Source organism: Callospermophilus lateralis, chromosome 13, assembly GCF_048772815.1.
Source record: "Callospermophilus lateralis isolate mCalLat2 chromosome 13, mCalLat2.hap1, whole genome shotgun sequence".
Taxonomy (NCBI): Eukaryota; Metazoa; Chordata; class Mammalia; order Rodentia; family Sciuridae; genus Callospermophilus; species Callospermophilus lateralis.
The window spans coordinates 30,474,045-30,493,068 of NC_135317.1; the positions used below are offsets into that span (position 1 = coordinate 30,474,045).

At 38.5% G+C, this 19,024-nt stretch overlaps 1 protein-coding gene across 1 annotated transcript in view; it reads right to left on the reverse strand.

Moving 5' to 3' along the window:
• The window catches only part of Gad2 (glutamate decarboxylase 2), a 72,307-nt gene that overhangs the window by 19,705 nt on the left and 33,578 nt on the right, over positions 1–19,024 (reverse strand). Inside the window, exons 9-11 of the mRNA XM_076831616.1 lie at positions 8,249–8,303; positions 6,762–6,878; positions 5,476–5,540 (exon numbers count right to left, since the gene is read on the reverse strand). Coding sequence (XP_076687731.1) covers positions 5,476–5,540; positions 6,762–6,878; positions 8,249–8,303 — 237 coding nt within the window. The remainder of the gene's footprint in view (positions 1–5,475; positions 5,541–6,761; positions 6,879–8,248; positions 8,304–19,024) is intronic.

Here is a 19,024-nt window from a genome sequence, read left to right on the forward strand (position 1 = left end):
TTCTATCAGACGCCATGTCTCTGATTTGATATCAAGTTCCTTGATCCATTTTGAGTTAACTTTTGTGCATGGCAAGAGAAAGGGATTCAGTTTCATTTTGTTGCATATGGATTTCCAGTTTTCCCAGCACCATTTGTTGAAGATGCTATCCTTCCTCCATTGCATGCTTTTAGCCCCTTTATCAAATATAAGATAGTTGTAGTTTTGTGGATTGGTTTCTGTGTCCTCTATTCTGTACCATTGGTCCACCCGCCCCGCAGACTTTTAATCTTTCCTGAGATTAAATCACTGAGAGGCTCAGTGCTTCTCACACAATGGTGATGCTCAGCTCAGGAATTTATGCTATTTGAAAAGTCTGAACCATAGTCCTGATTCAGATTTCTCTAATAAGAATTATTGTTATTTTAATCTGGTATCTTAGCTGCCTTCTTCCTCTACCTGGTACCAGAATTATCTTCTAGTTTTTATTGCCCTTTTTCTATTATTATTATTATTATTATTATTCTGGGGATTGAACCCAGGGCCTTGCACATGCTAGGCAAATGCTGTACCACCAAGCTACATATCAAGTCTCTGACTTCTCTTAATCGTTGGTGACTTCCTATTGCCTTCAGCCCCAATTCCAAACTGTAAGGCATGGTTCATGATGCCCCCAGGGTGAGCTCTGGTAATGTGTTCAGGCTTGTGTCCCTTCACTTTATCTATTTGCATCATGCCAGATTATTTTTTGTTCCCAGAAAATTCTATTCCTGTGCTCCCAGGTCCTTTAATGCTATCTCCTTGTCCTAGAATGTTGTCTTCCTTGGCTTAACTGGATTGGTTAACTCTTACTTGTTCTTTAAGGTCTCAGATTCTTGAAGTATTATCTCTGCAGCCCCATTCAACTTCCTTCAAAGAATTAAGGTTTCATTACTTCCTAGCTGTGTGACCTTGAACAAGTTACTTAATCTCTCTGTACCCAGATGGCTCCTCTGTAAGAGAAGAAATAGTAGTAAATAGTATGGGTAAGGGTTTTGTAGCTGTAAGCATTAAATATGGTTGGATCTTGCTATTGATTTCATCCCTGTCATTCATAAGCTTTGTGACAATGGGTACATCCTGATGAACTTGGCTTTATCAATAAAGATGCCTGCTAGGACAATAAAACCTCAGTCCTCATTCCTGTGATAGTAAGTATTTATTTGCATGCATGGCCTATTTGTCTTTTTGGGACAGAAGCTTCCAAGGTGCACAACCACTTGTCTCTCAATTCTGTCTTGCCTTTCTCTCCGAGGCATAAAGATGTCTCATAAAGATGACAAAAAGCTGCACGGAATGATTCGATGACATGGCCTTAGTTTATTTGAGAAATGTTGGCAATTTACGTAAAACAGCCTCAGGTTCATTGCAAAATGCTCTGCGGTGGGATTCAGCTATGTGGCTTCTTCTTAGTTTTCCCTAAGTTCCATAAGAACTGAATCCTCCAGGGCTGTTTTAAGACAGACCCTTGTACCTCCGTCTATACCTCAAATCAGCAGCCCCCAAATGAACCCAGTAGCTTCCTACAGCTCAGCCTTTCAGAGCTATTCTCTCTTCTCTAGATCCTGGTTCCTGGCACCACTTTCCTCCTAGGCTTTCAGCCCCCAAACTTCAGCACTGGTTTGGTTTCAGTCTCCCCTCCTCTCCTGATGTCACCCTTTGCTGGTTTCACTTTCCTTTCCTGGGCCATCCCCTCACCCCTCTCCAGTTGCTACTGCAGCCAATGTCAGCTGCTCTCGCCTCCCGTACCTGGATGGGCAGGTGCTGTCTCACAGATCTAGTGCCCTGCTTCCATCTGCTCCCTGATGCGCAGCTGTCTTTCCAAACACAAGTGAGGCATCCCTCCTCTGCTCAAAACCTGGCTATGGATCCTACCGCTTGGGGTTTCCATCTTTTTTGTCCCCACTGGAGGAATACAATGTTCCACTTTTAATTGTGGCTCATGCAACCTTGATTTTCAGCTGAGGGGTCTAGTTATGTGGACAGCACCCCCTGGTGCTGGGGACTCCCTGGACAGAACTCTGCACTTTCCATCAGTCTCCTCCTAACCACAGCCATGAACCTACCTCTTCTTTCAACCAAATTCGTCTTAAATTTCTCCAAGGACTCTATGCACTTTCAAACGTTGGGGTCTCTGCTCTTCAGCTTGAAGAACATTTTTCATTTCTACTTACCCCTCACGGCATGCTTCTAAGCTCCAATGCTGATGCTTGATGGACACTCCCTGTAAAAATGCTGCCTAGGAATGGTCTTTCCTTCCCCTTTGCTCTCCAGTCAGCTCGTTTGCCTGTCTCTTGAGACTTTAGTGCCACTGCCTTGAATTTTAATCCATTGCTAATTGTCAGTCTTTCCTACTGGATTTGAAGCTCCTTCAAGATAGGCTTCATCCCACACTCATCTTGGGTCAGCAACTGTTGAATGAATGTCTGGACCCTCGGTTCTCAGCTGGGAATGAGGGCAGCTGGTCATGCAGTAGCTGCAGCCCTGGTTCCTTAAAGCCTTGAGAGTGGACTTGAGAATGGCAAAGGACTCTTACAGGAAAGAGGTTGCCCAGAGGAGGGGGACTAAAGGAATATTGGTGAACCATGCAGCAACATGCTCTGAGAGGCAGGGCTTATGACGTGCCCCCCAGATACACCAGTTCTAGCAATTTTGACAGAACTAGGAAGGATGAGAGCCATCTTATGAGGATTTGGTTGGTTCTCAAAGGGGATACCAGGCAGGATTCCAGTGCTTTGCCATCTTGGAGGATGCCATTTGGGGATCTCCATGACCACAAGGAAGAGCTGGATTTAGGTACAGAAATTAACCATAGATTTTCCTCCACTTGTAGACTGAATCCTTTAGCTTGATTTGTGATGCTTTGAAAACAGTAATTTCCTCAAGTGAGGCAATTCCTGCACATGAGACCCCAATGATTACACTGGTCCTACAGCCTTAATTCACCAAAGAAGAGTGTGACTCATGCTAAGAAGTCACCAAGATGTACCCTCTCAGGTAAATGTAGCTAAAGGAGTCCTGCTTGAAGCAGAACACTGGCAGTTTCCTTACTTTAGGGCTCCATATCTGCTTATTTCATTAGTATATTTAATTATAACAAGTATCAGAAATCATGGTAATAAGAATATAGAGGACTCTGTGTTCCATGATGAACATTCCAAGCTTTGCTTTCAAATAATAGTCTTCAGTACAAAAGTGTGTGGGTGTTTATTTTTCTGAGGCTCAGGATAGGTGATTTAGAGAGCTTTCAAGGGGAGGATGCTCTGTATTTTCCAGATTTTCAGCCATGGGTGGCATTAAAGGTAAAATACAAGTGCTCACTTTTTGTTCTAGTCAGAAAGAAACTCACAGAAAGAAAGTACTGTTCATAGTCTGCCTTTTTTGAAATTACTTGTATTTAGTTTGTGTGTGTGTGTGTGTGTGTGTGTGTGTGTGTGTAATGGTGATTTGAATCATGATCTCTGATTGTGACACTGTGGTGACACCCTGTTCAAAGGAGGTTCCGTGCTTGCCATGGGACTATCAGTCTTGACACTGAGATCAAACATCAGCTGCTGGGGGTAGAGAATTATGAGTGCAAAGTTGATAATTATTATTGGGTTGTCCAGAAGTTCATCCTTTGTCCTACATGCTTTGAATAAACTTTCTCACACACACACACACACACACAAAATCCTTTTGATGTTAAAATAATAATAATATAATAAATGTGCTGAGCTAGCTTGGGTCATTATATCTCTATCAGGGTGTAATGACCACTGGGCCCCAGCTTTTTTTCTCTATGTGTATCTGTTTGTCTTTTCTCCATCCGCCATTGCCTGGTTTCTGAATTAACAGCCACACAGGTTGAGGCGTGTGTGTGTGTGTGTGTGTGTGTGTGTGTGTGTGTGTGTGTTTTGCTGGGGATTTAACCATGGCCTCAAGCATGCTAGGCAAATACTCTACCACTGAGTCATACCCATAGCTCTGAATTTAATTATTCTCAGCACCTGGGCAGCACCTACCAAGCTTTCTTTCTCTCTCTCTCCTCATTGTCTCTCCTCGTTTAGTTCATTGTACTTTCCTTAAGCTTCTAGTTTCATTTGTATCTTCATATTGAAAAGAGATTAAACTTGGAAGAAGCCCAGAGGGCCAGGAGCAGAGCCCTAGAACTAATAGACTCTGGGAGGATGACGCGATCCCTGCTGGTATTCCTCCTCATTTAATATGTCCTGCCATTCAAGCATGGGCAGCTCTAGTGCCTTAACTCAGAAATGCCTAGGCCAGACTTTAGTCAGCAGATCTGGGACAGTTACCCTGTGACATGGGGTTTGGTTGGTCTGTCCCAACCCTTCCCTAACCTTTTTTCTACTAATTCAGCAGGGAATACACGTCCGTCTCCACATTGAGTGCTCTGCACATGATAGGTCTGCCTGACACACAACATACTCTGCACATTCCCTCTGGCCTGGGTGTCACACAGCACACTCCACACATTCCCTCTGGCCTGGGTGCCCTGTATGACCAGTGCTGACAGATGCTCTAAAACTTCATCAGCCTTTCTCCTTGCCCTGGAACAGAAATTGTGCCAAGATGTCTGGGGGCAGAGCCAGTGTGAACCTTTTCCTGGGTATCATCTGGCTACTTGGCAGGGCATGGTGGGCATTTGGCAGCCTCTAATGAATTCAGGCTTTCTCAGTGTCAGAGTGAGTGTCAGAGCTCACAACTGTGGTTGACCTGGCTGACTGGCCATGTCGTGATGGGAAAACTCTACTCCCTTTGCACGTGGTCCAGAACCAGAGCCTGGGGCTGTAGCTCACATTCTGCATCCTCCCCCTTGGACCTGAATATGCTTCATGCTAATCAGACATGACCTCCTTTGTATTTTTCAGCTTTTATCAATGGTCTACTGTTTAGTCTCGAAATAAAAGCTACTTTCCAGCATCAATCAGAACTATGCAAGAAAAGGGTTACTATGGGACGAAGCCATGACATGAGGTTATCTAGAGCATGCCTCACTTTAAGTTAACTGACTATATTTAATTCCAAATCTGGACTTTCAACATTGATAACTTCCAAGGTGCTTATTTGGTGTGAAAAATTTATTTACAGCCTCCTGGAAATCAGTGCATGTTATCTGTTTAAGGAACATGAAAACTATAGAAACTCTTCCTTCCTAGAAAAATATGGACTACTTGAAGATTTTAAATGATACTGGTATTTGGTTCAGAGAATGGAGCCCAAGTAAGAATTTTTATGCCTGGGAACTGAGAGGTCACTTGATATGGGATTTCATTTTATTTATTTTTTTGTAGCTTACACATAGTACTCCTGAGTGTAAGTCACACAAGGCGAGGCACACGAGAATGGGGTGGAGGGGGCTCAGCTACATCCTAAAGATTCTGCAAATGCAGTGCATTTGTTTTTCACATTTACCTTTAAATGCTTTATGTTGTTAACAAGAGAAAATGCACGTACCTCTCCACACCGCTCAGCTTCCACTTATGTTTCCGGGACATCAGTAATCCACCACCCCAAGCCGCCTGAAAAGGATCAGACAAAGGAAAAAGTAGCAGTTTTTAATGACCTAGATGTCTATAGTTTGGTGTCTTACAGTTGAAGAGTCTCATAGTATGAAAATGATCTGCTTGACCCCAGGTAAATGAAGGGAGCAGACCATTAAAGTTTGAGTTATAGAAACATCCTAAGGTCTCAGACTTTTTCCTACACTTATGTGGGTATAAGAAGCCAAATTTTGGGGACACAGTTCAATTTACATGAGAAGGAGAAAGATCCTTCCCCCAACCCCATTACTATCACTGAGAAACACTAAGGTCACCCATCACTACAGTTAAAGTGGAGAAGGTGGACTGGTGAACCAAAATGATCCCAGCCTAATAGCAGCATAAAGATCTTGCACCAGAATATATATCAACTTACAGCTTCCTTTATAGAGAGAGTCTTACAAGGAAAACAAAACAAGGAAACCAAACATTGTGATTAGTTTGTGATGGTTTGTGGTTAGTGATGGTTTGGCACTCTCTCTACCTCATCATGGATCATTAGCAAACAATTTGCAGATAACAGCTGATCTTCAAGCCAGCCTTTGAGTAAAAAGGATCTAAACTTAAATCCCTTCAATTCATCCTTCTAAAAATTGACTCTTTTTTTATTTGAAAAATGTGGTATGCTTCCATTATTATTTTTTTGTGTGTGATTAAATCTGGAATCAAAACATCTCAAATATAATTTAGCTTCTTAGTTGACCAAGCTCAAGCTGAGAGACTAGAAATCTGATAGTCTGTATTTCCTACTAAATTGTCAAACTTGCTTTTCTCCCAAAATATACAAATATTTAACTTGGGCCGAAATAATTTATTCTCTGAATTTCCTATACAAATGAATTTTTTTTATCTTTTTATTCTTTTAAGGAAGGAAGAGCTGTATGCATGTGATTGAGCAGACTATGTTCCTCCAAGGCATTATGACTCAAAGAATTGAGAACCCTGATCTGTTTGAGCACTGACCATAGAAATAAGAATATCTTCATGTTGGGAAATTTAAAGCAGAATCACCTCAGGCTGATTCCAGCAAATTCTCTATGACATATCAGTTTTGTGTTAATTTGCCTGCGAAACTGTGAAAAGTTTAAATACCACTATTCTGAAAATAAGCTGCATAAGTTAAAAAAAATTATATTCCATGAGACCCAGATGAAAAATGTGCAAGGACATTTTACTGGCCAGTCCCTGCGGGATACTTACATCCACGTGCATCCAGATCTTATACTTTTTGCAAATGTCAGCAACTGCCAAGAGGGGATCGAATGCTCCATACACAGTGGTTCCAGCTGTGGCACTCACAAGGAAAGGAACATATCCCTGCACAAATGAGAGAGCCCCAAATAATGTAATTTGGGGTTCAAGAATTCTTCTAAAAGCTGAGTTAAAAACAATGGAACCCCATCCCCTCTCATACTCCTTTGCACTTTTGAAACCCTCAGAAGGGTTATCACCTCCCTGAAGCTAGGTACAAATCAATGTCCACTCCACAGAATCCAGGTCATTCTGCTGGTCCTGACCATTGTCTTGTGAGAACAGACATTTTGTTCCTCAAAGAGGCTAAGTGGAACCCAAGGTTGTGAGTGGTGTCCACAAGCCATTTGTGCGCTACAGGTAGACTTTCGGGCCCCCTTTACTCTCTTTGCTAGTTTTCTAGTCTTCCTTTTGCACCGTGGGGGTCTTTGAACTTAATACGTCTCCCAGCATGAGCAGGCAGAAGGAAGAGAAGGAACCCTGACTAGCCTGTTTGGAAAATGCTATTTGGAAAATTCTCCGATAATTTATTTGGAGTCTTTCAGAAGGGATGGTTCACATGGAGCTAAACAATAAGCCAGGGCTTTCATCCATCTAAGTAGCTCTCAGTCTGTCTGGCCATGGCTAAATGAAAATTGATGGAAATAACAGGATGTGGCTGAAGGCATCCGGGGAAGAATGCCACAAATAGGATCAGTCTAGTCACTCATCCTATGACTGTGTCTTGTTGATTTATAGAACATGATGTTACAGAATCGGTCTTTAGGTGGCAGCAAAGGTTTAATTTTATGGTTTATGTGACTAGAAGCATTCTGGTGCAAAAATCAGGTTGTAGGGAGAAAAGCATACGAAAATAATTAGTTCTGAATTCTTAATAATAAAATGCACATATATTGTACTGAACCAGGAACCATAGATTATATTGACTCAAAGTTAAGCAGAGAATTCTAAAACCAAACCCTCTGATTTACAAACCAGGATGACTTTCCAGAGCTTTGTGGTGATTCTTCAGAACTTGTTAACTTCTAAAAAGACTTCTAAATGGCTGCCAGTAAAATGAGATATATGGAGATCAAATCATCTAGGCATGTGTTGAGGGCAGGAAAACGCATTCTGCTGCTTCCTACTTGTGAAGATGATCTTCCAAATGTGCGTCTGCTTAATGCCAACCCTCAGCACACAGGGAGACAAAAGCTTTGGGAACTCTGACAGTATTTCTGTACAAATATTTTATTCAGGAACTAAAGCTTCTCTAAAGCAGAGCCTATACATAACTCAGAGACACAGGCTGGATGCAGAATTCCAGATTCTCATTAAAGCTGGGAGATTGGGATTTGAATCCTGTTTTAAAAGTAAAAGATAAATGAGCTCTCCTCATTACAAATTTGGATCCTCAATTTGTTACGGGCTAGATAAAGATCTCTGCAAAAACTTACTTTCTGTTTTGCTTCAAGGATTCTTCTTTCAAGATCAGATGGGATCATTTTCCCTCTGAAAGAAAAAAAAATATATATATTATAGGTTTGCTTAGAATAATTTACTTTCTTGACTTAATGATGTAAGCAGCCACATGAGGATAAAATTCAGCCCTATATTGTTGATTACAATGCTCAGTTAAAACAACTCCTTGGCTATTTCCAAGAAAACAAAACAAAACACATTTACTTCCCTGAGTGACGTCAGAGTACAATTTCTTAGCACATGTGGGAGACTCCTGACCATACTATGTTATTCTTGGTAGAATGGCCATGGAGTTCCTCTACTCTTCTTTTTAAGTCATTCTCTTAATTTACTTAAAATAAGTCTGATTCAGAGCAAGCAATGAACGGAGTGCAAAAAGAACATTTTTATTCCAAAATGTCTAGTGAATGGATCTGCAAATCATATAAAGATAAAATGCCAAGAAGAATCCATTCTGAAACATTAAAATGAAAATATTAAGTCCAAAAGGCCTCTAAGTAGATCCAGTGCTAAAAGCAAAAAACAGGCTAAGGACTCTGGGCTCAAATTTCAATCAGTTAAGTAAAATGACATTGGAATAAGGAACATCATTTCATTCCCCAAATGTTTCTTTTCTATGATAGAAACGCAGATAGAGGTTGGCTGATTTTTATGATAATTGGAGATGATTTCTAGAAAGCTAGAAATGGCTGGGTGTGTGAACTTACTAAAATTTCTTAATTTTCTTTGCCAAATATCCCTAGAAAATAACAGTGAGTTATGAGAATTAAATAAGTTAACAAATGCAAAATGATTTAAAAGGACTTGGCATATGGTAAGCATTCAATAAATGTTAGCTTTAATTGTCCAGATTGTTTGTACGTAGTGTGCCATTCCTACTTCAAGACTTCAAGTAGAAGAAAATAACAAACAAAAACCAGAGTAGCTACAAGGTACTGCAGGCAGTGAAATAGTCACTAAGGTTACTAAGATTTTCATATCAGGATCATAAAGAATTTGGAAAAATAAGGTGCACTGGGAGACTTTATTACATCTTACAGCATTGTCATGCCTAAACTTTTACATATTGAAATATGTTGTTTTATTATAAATTACTTCTCCAACTTCTTTTTTTCTTTTGGTATCAGGGATTGAACCCCGGGTTGCTTAACTACTGAAACATATCCCCAGACCTTTTCTATATTTTATTTAGAGACAGGGCTCACTAAGTTGCTTAGGACCTTGCTAAATTGTTGAGGCTGGCTTTGAACTCGTGGTCCTCCTGCCTTGGCCTCTAAAGCTGCTGAGATTCCTGGTGTGAGCCACTGTTCCCAGATTCTTTTCTTCATTTTAAAAAATAATTTGGGCATTATACAGTGAGTATAGAGTAGGTAGGTATATTGTGTACCATTTTTATTTCAGACTAATAAAGGAGGTGTGACAAAATAATTAGAATATAAAGCAGGCAATAAACCTCAAAGCACTGAGAATCATTGATTTAGGTGAAATTGTTTTCCAAAGCAAAGCAATTCACATGTAATTACCTGGGCAATGGTAATGAACAAGTTAGTAGTGATTAGTTTGTTGGGCTGGAATCAGACAAAGGGCATTACAGATACAATTGATGCAAAGGTTATAGGCTCAGGTTCAGAGCGGCCTACCTTTGGGGAATTCCCAGGAGACTTGGGAGAAGAGGGAGGGTGTCTTGCTCCCTATATTTTTGCTATCCTTCACAGCTGCAGGGGCTACCTGGGCAAAGCAGTGACATTCAACCTCTCCAAGACCAGGTGATGCTCTGGTCCTGCTATCAACAATATGAACTCTGTTCACATTTCAGAGGAAATTTGGGCATTATATCAATCCTTTAAAAACAGTTCTGAGCACATTAGTGCTGTCATAGTAATTTCATAACTGAACAAGGAACTCGAGAGAAGAATTCTTAGAAATCATTTTATAAATCTTGAAATTTACCTACTTTGCCAGAAGCTTGAAGAATTTTGAGTAGACAAGCTTGACAATCACTATTTTCTCATCAAATCCCATCAGATCCTTTTGTTAACTATAAGGCAGTGAAGTATCACTGAGAAGCTAGAGGTTAGCGGACACTTGAATTGAAGAGGCTCCAGACCTGATACTAGTCTAATCTCATTTTTTCCAAACAAGAAATGGGTTGAGAGGTGCAGTGACTGTCAAAGTCAAGTCACCTACCCAAGACAAGTTGCTGATGGTTAAAGATGGGATGGAACTAGACATAAAATGCCGAGCTTCCATAATAAACTTGAAGGGGCCCTCTGCAAAGATTGGATTCCTTCAGGATAAGATAGAATCTGATTTTGGTGAATGAGAGGTGTCATCCAAGCTTTTCTGGAAACAGTAATGAACACATTGTGTGTTCATTTTCTATCAGTCAGCTTTGGGCAGGGGGAGGGAGCTTGTCTAGTAATCAATTCTGAGTGTTTGCCTCTGGCTTAGTGGAAAGAGGTGGGAGTGGCCCTAGTCTTTCCTAGGCATTCTGTCTTGCAAGCCCATTTGTGTCTTGTCCCTGAGAAACCTAGAGCCTGGCATAAGGCAGAGGGTAGATAGATATTTGTCTCAGGTATAGACTAGAAGGAAAAGTTTAGCCTCGGGATATTAAAATGTTTATTATACCTTAATATCTGACCAGACAGTGAACATGGGGTCCTCTGAAAATAATACCTTTTCTTTCTTGATCTTAGAATTAACTGAACTACTTTGGAATACTGGTTCCTGCAACTTAGGATACACTACAATCAAATAAATACTTGTCTAAGGTGCAGATTCCTGACTCCGTTCCTGGGATTTTAATTCAGCAGGTCAGTATAGGCTTGAGGAGTTACTTTGTTTATTGAACGCTTACTATGAGCTGACAATTTTTAGGATCTGGTGTATCAGGGTAAACAGACCAGTTTCTACTCCATGGGTCTTCTTACATGCTCAAAAGAGAGACAATAAACTGATAAATAGACAAATATGCTTAGGAATCTGCATTTCTGACAAGCACTCAGGTGACTCTGATGCAGGTAGATCCATGTTTGCATGTTGAGAAATACTATTTAGAAATGGAAATTTTAGCCTGGGACATATTTAAATAATTGCGTAATATACTAGTTAAATATTTTTCACATGACCCAGGTTTTGGAGCCATTATGGCTGCAGGGCAGCAAGCAGAAGGTGCTCCAGATGTAGCATTGCACATTCTCAGTCTGCCCGTATGTTGTGGGGTGAGAGAACATTGGGTGACAACCAGCAGGCTCCTGTAAGGATTAGAAGCTGTCTGTCCAGTCCTGGCTTTTCCTTTGGTGCGTGGGAGGCTTGGAGGACCGTGCTGTACCTACTATGTCTATTCTGAAAGTATTTCTATAGCATAAATGCATATCTTGAACATTTACACATCCAGCCTTTAAGCTCACAGGTAAGAGTCACTGGTGCTTTCTAACACTGCCTCAGTTAGTTGTTGTGCTTAGGAAGGGAAAGCCACCAAAGTGAGGGCTGTTGCTTTGGATGTGGCCAGGGGCCCTTATTTGCATTGGGATTCTTGGTTATCAGTATCTTTTGAAAGGTCATTTGATGCTATCGGGTCAGATAACTTTAAAATGTTGTCTGGCAAAATCCCAGGCAGCATGCCTTGTAGAACTACCAGAGAGAAAGATCTTCTCTTTGTGGGAAGAAAAAGATTACACTGTGGACTGTGGGTTCAGATCCATGTCTGTGTTCCTGTGGCTCCAAAGGAAAGAAGTGACTATCTTATCTACAGGTACATTCCTGGAGCGTGTGTATCTCTAGGCAGGCTCCCATCGGCTGACCCTGCCCAAACCATTGAAATTCTACCAGACTTTCCTAAGTTAGTGGGGTTTGACTCTGTTCATAGCCTATGTATGCAAATAAGAAAGCTCTGAGAATGCTTCCTACCAGACACTGACCAAGGCTTAAATCACTACTAATAGTGGCATCACCAACAGAGTTGGTGAATAACCAGTCTTACAAGCTATGCCTTACTACATGATCCCTGATTCTCCTGACAAACCTACAAGAAAGTTTTTTTATTGTACTTACCTTGTAGATAGGGAGACAGATGTTCAGAAGGGCAGCTGAATGTGGCTAAAAGCTTAGAATATGGAGTTGGAATAACTGAGTACCTGCCCCAGATTCAATGCCAACTAAATGTACTAGAAGAATAGCTTCTTTCTTCATGAGGTTTGCATGAGGGTTAAATGAGAGTAAGTATAAACACCATAAAGCCCTGAGTATAATACTCTGCCTTGGAAATGATAAGCGCTCAATACAGGTTAGATATTTTCAGTAGTATCATCAGTAGTAGCACAAGAATCATGTGGATGCCAGGATATCATAAAGCTAGTAGGAGGCAGGTTTCAAATCTACAGCTCTCGGACATCAAAATTCAGGTTCCTAGCCCTACATAACAGCCTTGACTTAACATGAAACTTTTCAAGTTCAGCTCTAGAACTGCAGTGATGTATGAAAATTTCCCATTTGGTTTCCTGAAAGTTCCCTGAATTGAGTAGTTCCTTGACCTTGACTCTTACTGCTATCGACACTGGCTAATAAATAAGAAAGACATATAACTTCACTCCAAAACATAGGATTTTATCATCCTTTGATGATGTTCTTTCCAGTGCAGCACCCAAATGCCACAGGAATAAGAGAAAATCTCCTGGCTTTTTGTTTTGTTTTTGAATTAGTCAATACTAAGCAAAGCCATGACCCTAACATGATTGCAATGTAGATGGCAAGGGGGAATTCACAGACCCAAGTGAATTTTCTAATTGCTCAGACTGCCTGGTCAATAGAGAAATTGCACAGACTGACTTAGGGAAAGATTGTTGACGCTGAAGTGTAGAACAGTAGTAAAAGTGATCAGAGTGTTTCCCTGGGGAAAAGAGCTGCTTGTGTCTTCACATGACTGTCACTAACATGGACAGCCTGTCTTAGGAAAGGTCCCTAAGAGAAATGAACAAACAGAAATCAAAAGAGATCATTTAAGAAGTATAAACATTACAAAATCAACCTCTTTGTCAAGAATTTTACCATACTTCTAAAGTGGGGAATTTCTTCATCCCTTTGATATACACTTTGATTTTGGGGGAAAAAAATGAACTGGTAATGATTAACTATATTTTTCCCTTTGAGATTTGTTTTCCAATATGGACAATGGGTTCAGTTCACACATGGTCAGATTATGGGGGTAAGATTTTTTTTTTTAAATTATTGTGTATAATTCAGTAAAATGTATCCTTTTTGTTGACTTTATCCAAAAGCACTTCCTTCATACATACCACTGTCACTGCACAAGGATGTGCACCAAGGGACCCCAGCCATGATGTGGGAAGGAGCAATTCTCCTTTTCACATGGAACCTCCCTTTCACTGCCACTGAGGGCTAGAATGAGAGCTGGCAAGGAAGTCAGTGGTGAGGGAAAGTGTCTGTGTGGGCAAGAAGGAGTGCCAACCATCTCATCCTCTTCCCAAACCACCATCCCTCTTCCCCGAAAGTGTCTATAGAGAGAAGAAAAGGGTCATGGCAAAAGTTGCAATTTTCTACACAAGAAATCATTTTGGCTATTATAAATAAATTCTGAGGTCAGAGAAAATAAAAATGGCAGTTACAGAACATTAAAAGGTAATGATATGATAAAACGACATATAAAAATATGAGAAGGATACTAATCATTCTCAGAGAACAATGCACAGCCCTAAATATTTTTTAAAAATAACAGAAAAAATAATAAAATATTTAATTCAAGAAGCTTGAGAAACAATACTAAATAATGTAGACAGAAGTAAAAGTGGAAATACCGGGGAATGGTATTGGCCAAATTGTATTGTTTATTGTTTGCATGTAGGCATGTGTAACAATGAATCCTACCACTATATACAACTATAATGCATCAGTACAAAGAACATCAAAGAAAAAAATGTAGACAGAAAGAAAGAATAAATTTTCCATTGAATTAGAAAACTTAAAGTTGACTTAAAACTTAAAAGCTGTGATTTCGAGGAAAAGATGGTGGAATGAATCTGACATAACTTTCCTATGAATATTTGAATATACCCCAGTAAATCTCACCATCATGCACATCCACAAAAAGGGGTCCTATTAGAATAAGATATATTCATGCTTGTACAATTATATCTACTGTCATTTATAACTAAACTGAACCAATAAAAAATAAATTAAAAATAAAAATAAAACTGTGACATTGAAAAAGTCAATAGATACATAAATATCTGATTAGTCTAATAAAAAAGAAAGAAAATGCAGTATTTGAAATGAGAAAGGAGGTTATTGATAAATATATTTTCCCCACATTTTTATTGGTGCATTCTATTTGTACATAATGATGGGATATGTTGTTATATATTTGTACATTCACACAATATAACTATATAATTTGGCCAATATCTTCACTCAGCACTTTCCTCCTCCTTCCCCATCTCCCACCTCTTGGTCCCTTTACTCTACTGATTTGCCTTTGATCTTCATGAGATAGTCCCCTTCCATCTTTTCCTTTTTCCTCCTAGCTTGCACACATGAGAGAAAGCATATCACCCTTAATGTTCTGAGTTTCACTTATTTTGCTTAACACGATGGTCTCTAGTTCCAGCCATTTTCCTGCAAATGACATAATTTTATTTCTCTTTGTGGTTGAACAAAATTCTATTGTGTGTGTGTGTGTGTGTGTGTGTGTGTAGTGTGTATGTATGTGTGTGTGTGTATATATCACATTTTCTATATCTACTCATCCAATAAATATATTTGAATACTATAAAAGAACTCTGTGTAAAGATTTATGCTAACTTATTTTTTGAGGTTATACATATTTTCCCCCCAAGAAAATGTAAATAATAAGAATTGATAAAACAATATAGAAAATTTTTTAAAAAATTAATTTCCAAGAAATAACTAGAAAGAAAGTTCCCTGAAATCTACTCCACTCCTCAACAAAAATTCCAGGCTCCTATGTTTTGGTGGAGAATTTTATCTTATTTTTTTTTTTTTTTTAAGAGAGAGGTGAGAGAGAGAGAATTTTTTTTATATTTATTTTTCAGTTTTTGGCGGACAAAATATCTTTGTATGTGGTGCTGAGAATCGAACCTGGCCGCACGCATGCCAGGCCAGCACACTACAGCTTGAGCCACATACCCAGCCCTTGGTGGAGAATTTTAATCAGTATACTATTGGACAATAATGTGTTTTAAACTCATAGAGAAGACAATGGGAAGCTGAAGAATTCACTTTCTGAAACAAAAATGTGTTAAACATATCCCAGAAAAGCACACAAGTGTATTTTACAAATACAGCTACAAAAGATCCTGAACTTAATATTAGAAAATATAATCCAGAAGGAAATTAAATATTAGCATAGGACAACATGGAACTTGTTGCAAGAATGCAAAGGTACAAACTCTTAGGAAATCTTTTTTAGCACAAGTCATCCAATCAGTAGACCAAAGTGAGAAAATTATAGTGTCCTTTCAATTGATGAGTAAAAGGCATTTTAAGAAAGTCACCATCTATTTCAGAAGAGGAGAAAGGGAGGAGAGAAGAACAGGAGAGAGAAAAGGTGAAAATAGACAAAGAAAACAATTTTTTGTAAATAAAGAAAAAAAGGGCACTTCTTTGACACAGTGAGGAATATCTGTTTCAAATCAAGAGTTAACATCATATCTAGGGGCTGGGGTTGTGACTCAGCAGTAGAGCACTTGCCAAGCATGTATGAGGTTCTGGGTTTGATCCTCAACACCACATAAAAACAGATAAATAAAATAAAGGTCTTCTGTCCAACTACAACTAAAAGAAACATTTTTAAAAATCATATCTAATGAAAAATCCTAGATCCATTTCCGTTAAATTTAGGAATAAGAATGTTCTTCTCAAAGGAATAGAAAATTCAAACTTTAACTGGTAAGGAAATTAAATCAGCAGCCAAAAATCTTCCATTAAAAAAAAAAAAAAGCCCAGGATCTAATTGCTTCTCCGGTGAGCTTTATCAAACACACAAATACTTAAATAAGGACTAATAACAATGCTTCCCAAATTCTTTCATATAATTGAAAAGGAAGGAAAACTTTCAAACTTATTCCACGAGACCAGAATTACTCTGATAACAAAGCCAGAAAAAAGTCATTACAAGAAAAGAAAATTATAGGCTGATATCTCTGAAGGATATCAAAGTTAAAATCTTCAACAGATTACCAGCAAGATTAAGTCAATAGCACTTTTAGAAGAATCATAAACACTAACCACCTGGGATTTATCCTTGGGCTATAAAGATAAATCGACACATACAAATCAGTAAATGTGATACACTATATTAACAAAATAGAAGATAAAACCATATGATCAGCTGGGCACCATGATGTATGCCTATAATCCAGCTACCTGGGAGGCTCAGGCAGGAGGATTGATGGTTCAAGGCCAGCCTTGGCAATTTAGCAGAACCCTGTCTTAAAATAATAATTTCAAAAGGGTTGAGGATGTAACTCAGTGACAGAGTGTCCCTGGGTTCAATCCCTAGTATTGAAAAAAGAAAAGGAAAAAAACCCATATGATTATTTCAAGAGATGCAGAAAAGCACTTGACAAGATTCAATAGCCCCTCATGTTAAACTCTCAACAAATTAGGTGTAGAAGGAATGTACCTCAGTGCAATCAGGCCATATATGACAAGCCCTCAGCTAACACATCACATTCCAGTGAAAAATTGAAAGCTGTTCCTCTAAGGTGAGGAGCAAGACAAGGATGCCATCTCTTGGCACATTTACCAGGCATGTTACCGGAAGTCTTAGCCAGATAGATTAGACAAGAAAAATAAACAAAAGATATCCAAAACAGACTGGAAGAAGTTGTCTCTGTTTTCAGAAGCTGTGATGTGATATATAGAAAATCCTACAGACTCCACCAAAAAGTCATTTTGAACTAATAAACAAACTATATAAAGTTGCAAGATACAAAAATCAGCACATAAAAATCAGCTGCATAACTATATTCTAAGGTGAACTGTCCAAAAAATTAAGAAAACAATTTCATTTATAAGAGCATTGAAAATAATTAAATACTTTTGGAGTCAATTTAACAAAGGAGGTGAAAGATATGTGCAATGACAACTATAAAACATTGACAAAAGAAATTGAAGAAACTGAAGAAGAAAAAAAAGAAATTAACACAAATAATGGAAAGATATCCTGTGGTTATGAATTGGAAAAATCAATATTGTCAAAATTTCCATACTCCTCAAAGCATTCTATGGACTCAATGAAGTCCCAATTAAAATTCCAATTTTTTTTCATAGAAAAAGAGAAATGATTCAAAAAATTATGTGGAAACACAAAAATTGAGAATAGCTATAGCAATTCAGAGCAAGAAGAACAAAACTAGATATATCACATTCCCTGATTTCAAATTAAATTACAAAGCTATAGTAATAAAAAATATGAGAGTGTTGTAAAAACACACAAACCAACAGAACAAAATAGAAAGTCCAGAGATAAATCCATGCATAAGTGGTCAACTAATTGCCTCTGAAGGTTGTAACAATGCACAATGGGGTAAGGACAGTCTCTTAAATAAATAATGCTTGGAAAACTGGGTATCTGCAGCAAAACAATGAAATTGGGTCCTTATTTTGCCCTGCACAAATGGATTGAAGACACATAAATATAAGACTTGAAACTATATAACTCCTAGAAGAAAATAGGGGCATTGGTCTAGGCAATGATTTTTTTTTTAATGTGACACTAAAACTACAGACAATAAAAAGCAAAAACAAACGAGACTATGTTGAACTAAAAATTCCTGCACAGAAAAGTTAAGAAAAGGAAAAAGCAATCTATGGAACAGGAAAATATATTTGCAAACAAATGTTACATAAGGGGTTAATACCCAAAATATAAAAAGAATTCCAACAACTGTATAGCAAAGACCTCCCCCCAAGTAATTTGATTGAAAAATTGATTTTTCAATTTTAATTGATTGAAAAATGGGCAAAGAATCTGAATTGACATTTTTCAAAGAAGACATGGACATGGCCATCAGGTAGGTATATGAAAAGGTATTCAATATCACTTAATAATTAGGGAAATGCAAATTAAAACCACAATAAGATATAGCTTCACAGTGTTAGGATGGCTATTATCAAAATTAAAAACTTCTGTGCACCAAAAGACATTGTCAACAGGATAAGAAGGCAACCCACAAACTGGGAGAAACCATTTACAAAAAATCATATATCTAAGAAACAATTAATACCCAGAATATACACAGATAACTCCTAAAACTCAACAACAACAAGAACAACAAAACAGCCCAATTCAAAAATAAGCAAAAGACTTAAATACATGTTTGTCCAATGAAGATGCACAGATGGTGATTACGCACATGAAAAGATGCCCATCATCACTAGTTATTAGGTCAATAGGATCTCACCTATTACGATGGCTTCTTACAAACAAAAAGCATTGGTGAGGATGTGCAGAAACTGGCCTTCTGTGCTCTGCTGATGGGAATGTAAAATATAGAAGAGAATATAGGAGGAGAAAACTTTCATGACATTGGATTTGCCAATGATTTCTTGATTATGATACCAAGGCAAGACAAGAAAGAAAAGAAAAGCCAAATTGGACTTCATAAAAATTAAAAACATCTGTGTACCAAAAGACATTGTCAACAGATAAGTACAGCATTTGTGAAAAGCAATATGGGATTCCTTAAAAAGTTAAAAAGAGAATTATCATA